The sequence below is a fragment of the Eptatretus burgeri genome, chromosome 3 (assembly GCF_056783735.1).
Source record: "Eptatretus burgeri isolate ZD-2024b chromosome 3, Ebu_testis_v1, whole genome shotgun sequence".
Lineage (NCBI taxonomy): Eukaryota > Metazoa > Chordata > Myxini > Myxiniformes > Myxinidae > Eptatretus > Eptatretus burgeri.
In genome coordinates, this window is record NC_140963.1 from 3,700,195 (window position 1) to 3,712,334 (window position 12,140).

General features: G+C 44.4%; 1 protein-coding gene across 1 annotated transcript in view; it reads left to right on the plus strand.

Moving 5' to 3' along the window:
- Positions 1 to 12,140, plus strand: part of LOC147029305 (uncharacterized) — a 415,972-nt gene that overhangs the window by 290,034 nt on the left and 113,798 nt on the right. The window contains exons 23-25 of the mRNA XM_085872263.1: positions 2,556 to 2,624; positions 9,230 to 9,298; positions 11,377 to 11,445. Coding sequence (XP_085728389.1) covers positions 2,556 to 2,624; positions 9,230 to 9,298; positions 11,377 to 11,445 — 207 coding nt within the window. The remainder of the gene's footprint in view (positions 1 to 2,555; positions 2,625 to 9,229; positions 9,299 to 11,376; positions 11,446 to 12,140) is intronic.

Below are 12,140 nucleotides of genomic sequence, written 5' to 3' on the forward strand. Positions count from 1 at the left end.
TTGTGGCCACCGTTTCTGTTCTTTCCAAAGAAATCCTTTCCTATCTTTCTGCACTGCCCCAATGATTTCCATAATTTGCAACCTACTCTCCGCATCTTCAACCATCCTCTGAACATCCCACTTAGTTCCCGTTCGTATCTTTGGCCCCAGTTCACTGATCACTGGATCTTTTGAATCTCAAAGCATCATTTGGAATCTGGCTTTCCAAATCTTATATTCCACTGAGCCATATGCATTTGCCATATGCAGCCATAGAACATAAAGATCCTTTTTCCCTTGCCTTGCATATCGGATCGTGTCCCAGATCATCACCACATGCTCGAGACACCACATGCTCGAGACACCTTGGAAAGCCTGGCACACCTGCTTTTTGTACAGATATATCAATGTCTTCATTATTTACGACAAAGTTGACCAGTCTTCTGGCTAATACACCAAAAAACATCTTAACTTCCACATTCAATGAAGATATTGGATGAAACTGATGTATCTCCTTCGACTCCTCTTCTTTGGGGATATAAATCCCATTTGCCAAACACAAACATTTTGGTATCAGCTGTTGACAACAAATAATTCTGAGCAGTGACCACAATACTCGTAACAGCATTGGACACTTCTTATACACCTTGTACGAAATCTCATTCAGCCCAGGGGCACTCTTATTTCTTGCTTTCCGTATATATGTCTGTATATATATATATATATATATATATATATATATATATATATATATATATATATATATATATGTGTATATATATATATATATGTATATATATATATATGTATATATATATATATGTATATATATATATGTATATATATATATATATATGTATATATATATATATATATGTGTATTTCCAGCATTGTGTGTGTGTGTGTGTGGGTGTGTGTGTGTGTGTGTGTGTGTGTGTGTGTGTGTGTGTGTGTGTGTGTGTGTGTGTGTGTGTGTGTGTGTGTGTGTGTCTACGACTGCCATTTCTCGACAACCACTGGTCCGATCTGATTGAAACTTGCCAGGAATATTGCTGGGGCCCTGCGGATGTGCCTTTTCAAGGTTTAATATTAGACAGATGAGTGGTTCCCAAGTTACGGTCATTTATTTATCAACCAATGACAGGACACGGTGCTATGACGGCACGATTGACGTCACAACTTTTTTTTTTTGCACGTACGGGCACGCACGCACGGGCACGCACGCATGGGCACGCACTAGTATATATAATTCCAGCAGTGTGTGTGTGTGTGTGTGTGTGTGTGTGTGTGTGTGTGTGTGTGTGTGTGTGTGTGTGTGTGTGTGTGTGTGTGTGTGTGTTTCTCGACAACTACTGGTGCGATCTGATTGAAACTTGCCAGGAATATTGCTGGGGCCCTGCCGATGTGCCTTTTCAAGGTTTTATATTAATCGGACAAATGCTTCCCAAGTTATGGCCATTTATTTACCAACCAATGAAAGGACACGTTGCTGCGTACGCCGGTGCGCGGCCGGGCAACGATGATGTCACGTGCCGTGCCGGTTACGATGGGGACCGGTGCCTTAGTTACTGTGGCGTCGGAGTGGCAATCGTCAATGGCAGCAAATGTCATGGCAAGCAAAGACACGGAGGTAAACTTGATTTTAATTTGGATTTTAATTAACTCTGTGTGTGTAAGTATAACAGCAGTTGTTACTTCAATGCAAGCGATAATTTGTGGAATGCATGTGAACATTCCGTACGGGCACGCACCACTTCCCGATAGTGATGAGTAATTGTATTCTCATAATTTCTCGATTTCTTATACGCATTTATCGATAAACACAATGCCACAATCCAGTCGTCGTTTACGAGAGCGAATGAACGGCCTGTGTAGTTGTTTGAAAGTCTTTTTTTTTGGGGGGGGGGGGGAGTTGCATGTACGGGCATGCACGTACGGGTACGCGAGAGCGAAGGTACAGCCTGTGTGGTTGTTTCTGGCTCGCGGTTTGAAAGTTTTTGGGTTTTTTTTGCACGTACGGCCACGCACCTACGGGCACGCACTAGTATATATATTGAGTCCCATCACAGCGCTTGCTGCACGACCTGTTCGCAAGCAAGTGTCGCCTACCACACAAACACATTATCTGCCCTGTTCATCATCAGATATACTGCAGATTATATCTAAATAAACAAATAAACATTTATTTATTTCTTTATTTATATATCAAGATATATATATATATATATATATATATATATATATATATATATATATATATATATATATATATATATATATATGTGTGTGTGTGTGTGTTTGTGTGTGTGGTTATATATATATATATATATATATATATATATATATATATATATATATATATATATATATATATATATATATATATATATATATATATACCTACATGCATGTGCCCAAGCCAATTTCACAACTTATCTTGCTCTGCAGTTTGAATGATCTCCAGAAATATCTGCTTGCGGAATGCTGGAGTGATGAAATAATATTGCATGATCAAATACCGTGCACACCTGTCTTGAACATATCTGGCCCGACGTTATATTGCTTTTCACCATCAGGGAGAGCCAGGGGCTGTTGGAAGAGTTGGAACTCCTGGACCACCTGGTCAAGGGATGATGGGCCCAAAGGTAAAGAACAATGTGAAGAACATTCAGAACCTGCACATAAAATGTTGGGAGTTTATTCGTGAACTGTTTTGGTTTTTCAGCATTTAGTGAACTATTTTGGTTCATTTAGTGAACTATTTAGTCAAGTGAACTATGTAATGTTAGTTGCTTCTTTAAAGTCGAGCTTCAAGGCAGCATACTCAGCATCATGATGCCTATTTGATTTGATTCCTGGTTTGATTCATGCGTGACTACTGGCAAGGGGTTGTATAAATTACTCTGCCCTTCAGAGGGGATATTAAATTGGCTGTCTTATCTGCTTGTATTTGTGTATCTTGAATATTAAATGGTACCTTTAAGAAGAGTAGATATGTGTGTATGTAAGTATTTTGTAATTGCATTCTGAATGAATGCAGCTTCAGCCATTCCCTGCAATGTAGTAATGACCTGTCTAGTGCAAAATGTATGCAAATGTTCACCATTGATGGGCAATTAGATTGATTACTCCAGAGGCATTTGAGAGTAATAACAATAACAACTACAACAATAACAACCTCAAATGGTACATATTTGTCACTTTCACTTTTGTTTTCTGCTGCTTGATGATGTGCAAGCATTGTCCGTACTTGCATTGGCACTCGTGCCCTCCAGGTAGCAGTTCCCATCTCGGCCCACCTTTAGTGGGTAATTAAAAGTGGTGATATTTCCACAAATTGGTACTTTCTTCTGGAACATAATGTACATTTGAAAACAATTGAGATATACTGGAACCATATTTGGCCTTGCTGGACCATACCGTCATGTTTTTGTGATGTAAAACGGGGAAAAAAAAATTGTTAAATTTACACATCGTGATCATTTCTTTTTTCTGGGAAACACTGTAGGCCTACACCTGAACTTATTTTTAGGACATACTGTAATCATATTTTGCCTTGTTGGACCACACTGTAAATTTTTTTATGATGTAACTACTCTCTCGGAGAGTATGGAAGAGCAGGCACTTCACAGTATACACACCAAGGTCTTGATTCATCAAGCAGTATGTCCTCCCTTCCCTCCTACATGGAAGCCAAACCTGGTGCACCAACATCCACCATATCAGGAATATGGAGGTATTTCACCAGAGACGCTTCAGGGTCATTCCAGGCATCCGCTGGTTTCACCATATACCAAACAACACCGTCCTCAAGAAGGCCCAGGTGGACCAGGATTGAACCTCTGATTAGAGGTAACAAGGTTAGGTGGCTTTAACACCTGGAATGCATGGAGAACAGAAGCTGAGCAAAAAATTTACCCTTTGGGGGAATTTAATGGAGGGAAGAGGAGTCAAACGACATCTTTAAATAGGATAAACTTCAAGCGGTCTGCTGGTCATGGTTGGTGCAAATGTATACTTACTTTGGTGCAGTTTGGTTGTGCCCTTACAACCCAACAGAGAAGACATTGAACAAACTCATTCAACTCCTCGAGCAACATTCCAACCCCAAGCCATTCTCCATTTTGCACAACGATAAGTTGAGCATGTGCATTTGCAAGCAAGATCAATTGATCTTTTGTGTTGCTGCACTTCACAGACTCAGTGAATATTGTGATTATTGTGCAACACTGTCTGAGATGTTGAGGGACCATTTGGTAGCTCGCATTCAGGACAAGGCAATCCTGAAACGTCTGCTCACTACAGATGACGAGATTTCAAATGTCAACAATGCACTCAAGATCTGCACTGGTATGGAATTGGCCACAAACAGTGCTTGGAATCTTGAGCACAAGCCAGCCATGACTCCTTTAAAAGGATCTATTCCCTCCAAGCACACCAATACGATCTCCCCTTCTCACAAGCCCATTGGGCGACAATACGTCCGGACTTAACGTCTTCATCTGTACTCCAGACCTGGGGATAACTTCAGTGGTTCACAGTAATTATAAAATTCTCGCAGAGTACCCACCCTATGGACTATATTTTTCCAACCATGCAACATGTTGTTCTGATACATACCTTCATTTGGTTGGTGAAAGGCAACTGACAGCTGCCTCAATCGCTCCCAAAAATAAAAATAAAATAACCCAGGTTACATGCATGAAGTAAAACATACCTACAGTACTGCTTGGAATTCAAAACTCACTGCACTGGAAAACATGGGGCCAGGAATACCAAATGGAAGAGTGGAGACTTGCAATACCCTCCCCTACCTGGACCCCCACTCCCAAGGCCACTGGCAAAGACAAAATCACCCCACTGCACTAATTGGGGATATGCTGATACTATGTATGCCTGGTGTTGGCTTAAAGGTTAGAGTAGTGGGCTTGGGATTCTAGGGTCCTGAGTTAAAATCCTGCTTTCGTTGAATTAATACCGGGTGGGGTTGACTCGGTCTGTCATACTTCTGAGGTCGGCAAAATGAGTACAAGCTTGTTGAGATTATTGAGCCATTCGAGTATCCTGCGTCAGAGTGGTGAGTATCAAGCATTGTGCCCAATAGCTCAGGAGACTGCTTTGGCAGTACCAATGCTCTGTACAGAGTATGGTCCCAATGGATGTATGAATGGATGATCCGATGTCACAAGTCTGGATGTAATTGTCGCACTCCTCCTACAGTTCTGGGCCAAGCACACAAACCGACGCCGGTCTGTGAATTCTCGGAAGGGTTACATTTTTTTCAATATAAAAATATAACACATCTCTCAATGGTGAAGAATCACTTAAAAAATCCTTGTATCCGGATCTGGACCTTCACCAAATTTAAAATGATAAATCTCTGTGACAAACCCAACCTGTCCACCAAATTTCATCCGAATCCACCCATAACTTTGTGAGATGGCCAACTCACAAAAAAGAAAGGGGTGAATACATAACTTCTGTCCACCTCCAATGGCAGAGGTAAAAAAGCACAAACTTTTTTGGCATCCAAAATAAAATTTGTTGATTTTTTTTCCCTGGTCAGGTCAGGTCAGGTATGGAAGCATGTGCCAGAGCAGCGCGTCGCTGCATCCACTTTCCGCCGGTACTCCAGGGGCCTCCTTCTGGCCATCCCCCAGGCAGATACCAGGCCCATCCCCATCTCCTTGAGATGGCGATCAACCTGCTGCAACCATGAGGCACGTGGTCAGCCCATTGGCCTCCTCCACTCACGAGACTCCCTCGCTGAGAGAATCTGGTGAGCAGGATCAGTGTCAGGAAAAAGAGCCACATGTCCATACAGCCACAGATGATGCTCACGGACTATGCAGGCAACAAATCTCATTTGAGTCTCTCTTAGCAACCGCTCGTTGAACACAAAGTCCAACCAGTGATCGCCAAGGATTCTCTGAAGAGACCTGGTACCAAAGGAATTAAGTCTCCGTCGCAGATCCTTGGTCAGAGTCCAAGTCTCACATCCATAGAGCCAGACTGGAAGCACCAAGGACCTGAAGACTCGGACTTTCGTCCTTCCGCACAGGTACCGGCAGCGCCACGCCCCATTATCCAGTGAATCCATGACTCCCCAGGCCCGACCCAGACATCTATTGACCTCTGACTCACAGCCGGCAAAGACATGAATATCACTGCCAAGGTAAGTGAATCACTCCACGACTTCAACATCCTCACCACAAACAGACACAGACAGGACAGCAGCATCCAAGATGTCATTGAAAGCCTTGATCTTAGTTTTGACCCAGGAAACCCATAATCCCAGCAGCTCCGACTCCTCATTCAGCACCTCGAGGGCCCCCAAAAGGATATCTAAAGTCTCCGCAAAGATGACTGCATCATCTGCGAAATCAAGGTCACAGATCTTGACATTCCCAAACGATGCACCGCAGCTTGATCTCACCGACATCCTCCCTAAAATCCAGTCCATACAAGTGCTGAAAAGTGTAGGGGCCAGTACACACCCCTGACGAACTCCAGTAACAATTGGAAATAAGTTAGAGATGGTACCACCACATCTCACAGCACTCTCAGTACCAGAGTAGAGTTCAGACATCAGATCGATCAGTTTTGGTGGCACCCCACGAAGACCATGAATCCTCCAGAGGGCATCCTGATTCACTGAATCAAACGCTTTACAGAGATCAACTTAGGCTGCAAGCAGCCCCTGCCGAAACTCTCGTCTGCGTTCGGTGAGGACAGGAAGAGCAAGGTTACGGTCAATCGTTGACCTCTTTGGTGTAAAGCCTGACTGCTCTGGATGCTGGTGCTCAAGCAGATGGTGGCGAACCCTATCAGGAATTATCCGAGCAAAGACCTTGCCGGCACTGAGAGCAGCGTCGCCCCTCGGTAGTTGTTGCAGTCTTGGCGATCACCCTTCCCTTTCCAGAGAGAGAGACAGCATGGCCCCTCTTCCAATCAGTTGGGATGATGCCTGTGTTCCAGGCAGAGCACCGAACTGGATGCAACAACACAAGTGTAGCATTCCCACCAGCCTTGAGAAGTTCAGATCCCTTGAGATCCCTGGAGCTTTACCCCATTTCACCGCAGCCTGTGTTTCCACAAGCGAAGATGGATCACATTTGAATGGAGGGTCAGCAATTGGGATAGTAACATCCCTGACATCCAACTTGACAGCTGGTGGATCAGCCTGGTACAACCGCTCAAAGTCACCGGCCCAGCGGGCCTTCACTTCAGACTCCTCTCTCAAGAGCCCACCATCCTCTGCTCTAACTGCAGTACACCGAGGGATGGGCTTGGATGAACGCAATGTGCGAATTCTTCTGCAAGTAGGACGAGAATCACTTGACTGCAGGTGATGCTCTACCCCCTCACAGATTCCTCGCATGCCAGCCTCCTTGTCCACCCTAAGCACACGTACAGTTTTACGCCTCAGCTCCCTGAACAGCTCAGCTCTGCCATTCAGCCTGGTCCTGCGACTCTGGTCAATGGTATCCAGTGTCCATTGAGAGACAAAATTCTTCTTTGCCCTTCGGTGAGTTCCAAGACATCCACCGGCAACATCAAGGACGGTGGTCTTGAAGGCACTCCACAACTCTTCAGTACCTCCCAAAGCACCCAGACCCCCCAAATCTCCACTCGCTCTGTTTGCAAACTCCTCAGCTACCCTCTCATCCTTGATCTTGCCAACATCCAGCCGAGGCTGGGATGGTACCATTCTCCTGGATTTAGGGTGCAACTTAAGAGTTACTACAACAAGCCTGTGGTCAGTATTGAGGAACTGAGCACTCCTGTAGACCCTGCAGTTCTGGATCATCCTCCAGCAACCATCAACGCGCACATGGTCAATCTCCTTTGCCACACCGCCAGCGTTGGAATTCCAAGTCCAGCGATGAGCTTGTGGGCGCTGAAACCACGAACCTGCCACCCTATGTCCATGACTTCTTTCAAAGTCAAGGAACTTAGTGCTATTCAGGTTCACAGTTCCTGACCCAGTGGGACCAACACACGTTTCGTAACCATCCATATCAGTTTCAGTTGATGCATTGAAATCCCCCTAGACGAGAAGTGTATCTCGTCTGGGGCACTGATGAACCAGAGACTCGAGTGTGGCGTAGAATGCATCCTTCATGGTGAGATCACTCACCTCCGTCGGAGCATAGACAGAGAGCAGGGAAATGACACCTAAGGAGTGACGAATCCTTCGTCTCATAATACGCTCGTTGACCCGTGTTACCTCAATTATCATTGGAGTCAGCTTATTGGACACAGCTACAGCAACTCCTTGGGCATGATAACCATCAGAGCGACCAGACCAATCGTAGGTGTAACCACCTGCCATGATCTCGCTGCAATCAGGTCTCCGAACCTCAGAGAGTGCTGCAATACCGATGTCCAAACGCTTGAGCTCAGATGATAACAGAGACAGGTGATCATCCTCTCTGAGGGACAGGACATTCCAAGCACCCACCCGAAGGGACCGCCTCAGGTTAACCCAAGGAGACTGCCGTCTGGTGACGACACCGAAGCACCACTCCGACACACTCTCCCGCAATCTGACCCGGGAGTGTTACCCCGTGGTTTCCCTCCTATCATTAAAGATTGGGGGTCCCGAAGGCTTTGCCCCAATCCCGTCATCCGGTGAGCTGCCCTGCGAAGGGAAGCCGCACACGAGGTACTCTCACTCCTGCCAAAGTTCTTCTGCCTTGAAAACAATCAGGGCATCCTCTCTTGGACCCATTCTGCAAGTCTTCACACTGACGAAACTCCTGAGAACCTTCCACTGCCCCAAAGGCTCATTTGCCACTGCAGTTCTGTAAGCATCATTGGCTGAAACGGTCAAGCAGGATTGGGCCTCGTTCCGATTTTTCCCTGATTTTGCTACCCCATGTCCTGCACTCAACACACCCTGACATGCTGGACGTATCATTATTTTTCTCCTTTTAATTACTCTACCATGTTTGATTTTATTTCTTGTTCTGAGGTTTTTACTCTCGTTTTCTTGTGTAGTGCATTTAGGCTCCCAATTAAACCAGTTAAGAGATGAAGTGAAATTATTTCTACTCAACCTAATTGGATATCTGAACTCTCATCGTTAACAGCTCCATCCTAAGAGCACTGCAAACTGCCATTGTGTGGTGGTGGTGTGTAGTTCTGTGTGGTATTGTTGTCGTGTTTGTCTTTTTAGGACATACACACATAGGTGCACACACACCTAACATTGTGAAGCGTTACCTTTTTTGTTCTTGTTTTCCAGGGTGATCTTGGCCCTTCAGGACCACCTGGCCTTATCGGAGAAACAGGCTTTGGGCTTTCTGGCCCGAAGGTACGGGTGACAATATTATTTTCTTTGCTACTTCGACTTTTTTGTTTGGAGTAGTTCAAAAAATATTAGTGCAAGTGGCACAACAATGCAACCAAGTTGATATTTGTTTGAGAACACTCAGAGGTCTCATAAAAGACCTTTGTTTGATTTCTTGTGGAACAATCCCATCTTTATCCTTTTTCTCTATTCCATGATTGTTCATGCTGCAAGACCAACAATTTGTTTTGAGTGCCAATGATGGACTCGGTATTTTTCTGGGATGAGTGAGTATTCGTCCCTCATCATCACGCACTTGGGAAAAGAGTTCGGCAAAGCGTAGTGGGAAAAAGAGAACGTTGGAACTTGAATTAACCAGCAAAGAAGAAATATCCAAAATACAGGGACAATGCGAGAAATGAATAAGAAGTAATAAAAGATAAATGAAAAATCACTCACAGAGTGACAACTTGGCAAAACAGGACAAAGTAGAATGGCACTCGGTAAAGCGCATACCTCTGGTAGGTGGAACAGTTCATGTTTTATATCCCACTGATGGACTGGATCCGAACCAAAATCCAATCCGCTTGTTCTTGTCACCTATTCAACCCTTCCTCCTTGTTTTGTCATAACTCGTCCACAACTTTTTGAGATATAGTGATAGATTTCGTTTTTGGCCCAATCTATCAATTTTAGAAATTTGGCCTGTGTTGAGCTTTTCACCTAAAAATTAATTGGTAGTTGAATTCAGCGATATGACATGAAAATGCTCTTCAATTCTCAAGTCAATCGGATGAAAATTTAGGATTTTAGAAATCCCGCCTAAGTTGTTAACCTTTTGGTCTCTGTTGACCTCAAAATTAGTAGTAGTTGAATTCAGTGACCTGAAATTTTCTTTTCTGCATGCAGAACATTGTTCTGCATGCATTCTTTTCTGCATACGCTGCAGCATAAATGACATTCAAGACGATTCTTTGCTTCCAACTTTGTGGCAACAGTTTGGGGAAAGCCCTTTCCTGTTTTAGCATGACAATGCCCCCGTGCACAGTGCAATATTCATACAGAAATAGTTTGTTGAGATCGGTGTGGAATAACTTGACTGGCCTGCACAGAGCCCTGACCTCAACCCCATCGTATACCTTTGGGATGAATTGGAACGCCGATTGCGAGCCAGACCTAATCGCCCAACATCAGTGCCCGACCTCACGAATGCTCTTGTGGCTGAATGGAAGCAAATCCCCGCAGCAATGTTCCAACACCTCGTGGAAAGCCTTCCCAGAAGAGTGGAGGCTGTTTTCGCAGCAAAGGGAGGGGGGGGACCAACTCCATATTCATGCCCATGATGTTGGAATGAGCAGATGTCCATATACTTTTGGCCATGTAGTGTAAAAAGGGAGGAGAGAAGAAGTTGTGCAGGAACATAAAGGCAACACCGGCTCTCGCAGAAAGGTATTACCAGGTATCTTATCTCTCGGTTTCAGCTGCCAATCTGCCGTGAAACTTGCAGTGCATTCAGATAAAGTCTCCATTTTCCTTAGTCATTAATTGCGAAGTTAAAACTTTGTGTAAAGGGCTTTGCCACTGTTTGTATTTGGACGTGCTATAGTCATGAAAGAAAGAAGAGATAACTCAGAGACATTTCGACATCCAAACCTTTTTTTGCTTGAAGAACATAGAATTATTTGTTGGAGCACCTTAGCCAATGCATCTTGTATCAAATTTCAAGGACATGAAGGACCAAGGATGTGAGACAAAAACAACTATTGTCCTTGGTTAACTTGGTGCAAACACACGTTATATTATTTCACATAATTTGAATACTCAAGCGAAACGATAATACACTGTGATCTGAGATGGTTATAGCAAGAAAATAAACAAATTGGCCGAGTTTTCGGAATGACAATGAAAAATGACATCATGATTCGAACTCTGATTGCTTGAAAAGCATCTTGTAATGATGATTGTGCAGGAATGTTAGTTTACATCATGGATTTATTGTTGTCATTTGTTTATTGCTTCCTGCCATTCGGAGATGATGAATAATTCATAACTACCATATGTGTTTTGATGAAAATTGTAAATGTGTGTTGAACTCAATGCAGGGAGATCGTGGACTTCCTGGATTGCCTGGACCGATCGGACTCAAAGGAGAGGGCTATCCAGGACCATCGGTATGACTTTTTTTGTTTTTTGTATACCTTGTCGAGGCTCGCATGAGAGCTAACACAACGCACAGCAAGGGGGGCATGATACAAGAGGGGCAGGAGAGGGGAGGAAAAAACAGTGGGGAACAGAGACATAAGGAGATCTGTGGAAGGGAGAGGGATGGGGTGGGGAACATGTGGTATACAAGATGGATGTTTCAGGGACTTTCAGGAAGGAAAGCAGGGAATTTGAAGGAGGTGGGTTTGGAATGCATAAACGGGGGTATAAAAGGTCGACGATTTGGATGGGGGATGATAAGAGGTGCTGGTGAACAGCTGTTTTGAAGGCTTGGAGGGAAGAATGTGATTGAACAGAGTGAGGGAGTTTATTCCAAAGGTGGGGAAAAAGAGGAATGAAAGAGTGAAGGTGAGCAGTGATTCATGATTTTGGTAGTTTTACCAGAAGGGGATTGTTGGCGGACCTTGAGCACCCTGTGGAAATATGGTGGGGACATATCGCAGACAGAGCAGGGGGGCAAGACTGGAGAGGAGACTGAACAAGACAAAAAGACCACCGACCTGCCTGCGGTGAGAGGCCCAAAGACTCAGCCTCATCGCAGGAGATAGCAATGATCTGAAATGCCTTGGTTTCCACAGCGTGACGCTGAGAAAGGTGGGAGGCAGCATCACTAGCCCAGAGGGGAGAGCAGTACTCCATCAGG